Source organism: Eimeria tenella, genomic scaffold (genome assembly GCF_000499545.2).
Source record: "Eimeria tenella Houghton genomic scaffold, Eth_scaff3662, whole genome shotgun sequence".
In the NCBI taxonomy this organism is placed as follows: domain Eukaryota; phylum Apicomplexa; class Conoidasida; order Eucoccidiorida; family Eimeriidae; genus Eimeria; species Eimeria tenella.
In genome coordinates this window covers 1-1,869 of record NW_013544596.1, presented here as the reverse complement: position 1 = coordinate 1,869, position 1,869 = coordinate 1, and the positions used below count along the sequence as shown (strand labels likewise).

At 53.1% G+C, this 1,869-nt stretch overlaps 1 protein-coding gene across 1 annotated transcript; it reads left to right on the top strand.

The window, feature by feature from the left end:
* Positions 1-247: 247 nt before the first annotated feature.
* On the top strand, positions 248-1,460 carry ETH_00034140 (uncharacterized protein; the record flags this gene model as incomplete). The annotated part of the gene is made up of 5 exons (XM_013379623.1): positions 248-339; positions 538-610; positions 893-1,003; positions 1,196-1,251; positions 1,380-1,460. Coding segments are annotated over 5 exons (413 nt in total), but the record flags the coding sequence as incomplete, so codon positions are not given.
* Positions 1,461-1,869: the final 409 nt, after the last annotated feature.

The window sequence follows — 1,869 nt, the reverse complement described above, 5'->3', positions numbered from 1 at the left end:
ACAGGCTGCAGGTTCGCAAGAAGGCCGTTCGACAAGTCAAACTAGGTCCCAAACCCTAAACCCTAAACCCTAAACCCTAAACCTTAGGTTGCAGAAGCAGGCGGGCACGCAGGAGCTCGAAGATATTCGGCAGCAGCAAGCAGCCCGCGCCAAACCCTAAACCCTAGAGGGGAGCGCACGGGGGCTGCAGAAAACGAGGGTTTGGGGTTTAGGGTTTAGGGTTTAGGGTTTAGGGTTTGGGCTGCAGTCTATCCGGAAGTGCCTGAAGAAGAAGTTGAAACCCTCGTGGACTCTGGAGAGCTCACGGCGATGACGGCCATCAAAATGAGGGTTTCCGGCGTGCGTAAACCCTAAACCCTAAACCCTAAACGCCAAACCCTAAACCCTAAACCCTAAACCCTGCGTTGGGCTCCCGGCTCGCGGCGCAGCCCATTTGCCCCCATTGAAGGCATTTGCAGTTCCAGGAGTTCCGAGGGTTTAAGGCTTGGGGTTTGGGGCCTAGGGTTTAGGGTTTAGGGTTTAGGGTTTGTGCTGCAGACGCACCAGGCCCTACGAAATGCAACCGCCGGCATTCAAGACAAGTACCGGGACATTCGCCGTCTTGAACAAAGTCCGCAAAACCCTAAACCCTAAACCCTAAAACCCTAAACCCTAAACCTAAACCCTAGCTTTTGGCCGCACTAGTTTACTAGGGCCTGACTTGTCAGGACTAAGGGTTTATGGCTCCATTTGAGGGTTTGGAAACCACTTTTTAGGGTTTAGGGTTTACCTTGAGAGCCTAGGCTTTACTCAAGAGGGTTGATGGCCTGCTCTTAAGGGCCCAGGGCTTGCTTTGAGAACTTAGGGTTTAGGGCTTAGGGTTTAGGGTTTAGGGTTTAGGGTTTACGCGCAGGCGTGGCGGAGCTCCACCAAATGTTTGTCGAGCTTTCTTTTCTAGTGGAAGCTCAAGGAGAAATGGTGGAACAAATTCAGTACTCAGTGCAGCAGGCCAAGGAGTACACAGGTAGGGTTTAGGGTTTAGGGTTTGCGGTTTCGGGTTTAGGGTTTGGGGTTTAGGGTTTGGGGTTTGGGGTCGTGGGGGCGGGCGTGGGGCTCGAAGGTACGTCCTGCGGGCGCGGCTTGTGAGTTTCAGAAGAAGCCAGATTCTAGGGTTTAGGGTTTAGGGTTTAGGGTTTAGGGTTTGTGCCACTCGCAGCCAAGGCGGAGAAGGAACTGCTGCAGGCGAGGCGGAACCAGAAGTCAGCGAAAGCGGTGGGCCTCACTAAACCCTAAACCCTAAACCCTAAACCCTAACCCTTGCTGTTTGTCACTGCGAGAAAGCGCACAGTTGTTCCGAGGAAACTAGGGTTTAGGGTTTAGGGTTTAGGGTTTGCGCGCAGCGGATGTTTTGGATCACCGTCATTCTGATCATCATCGCCGCCATTGTGCTGGTGCCAGTGTTTGTTACTCTTCTCAAATAGCTAAACCCTAAACCCTAAACCCTAAACCCTAAAATTCCCCTACCGAGCCTTATGGGTGGCCGTGCCTTCACACCCTGGCTCGAAACCCTAGCTCCAAACCCTAGCTCTAAACCCTAGGGTTTGGAGCTAGGGTTTGGAACTAGGGTTTGGACTCTAGCTCGAAACCCTAGCTCCAAACCCTAGCTCCAAACCCTAGCTCTAAATGCTCTAAACCCTCGAGGACTTTTGCGGCTTTCATTTGCGCCATTCGGTATCAAATTTCGTCAGCAGGTGTCTCTTTCGTGTCCCTCAAACCCTAAACCCCAAACCCTAAACCCTAAACCCTAGATCCAGCAGAGCGGCGAGTGCCTCAGGTGCACCAGCTGCAGCAGCTGCTGCTGCTGCGACTGCTGCTCCGGCTGCTGCAGCT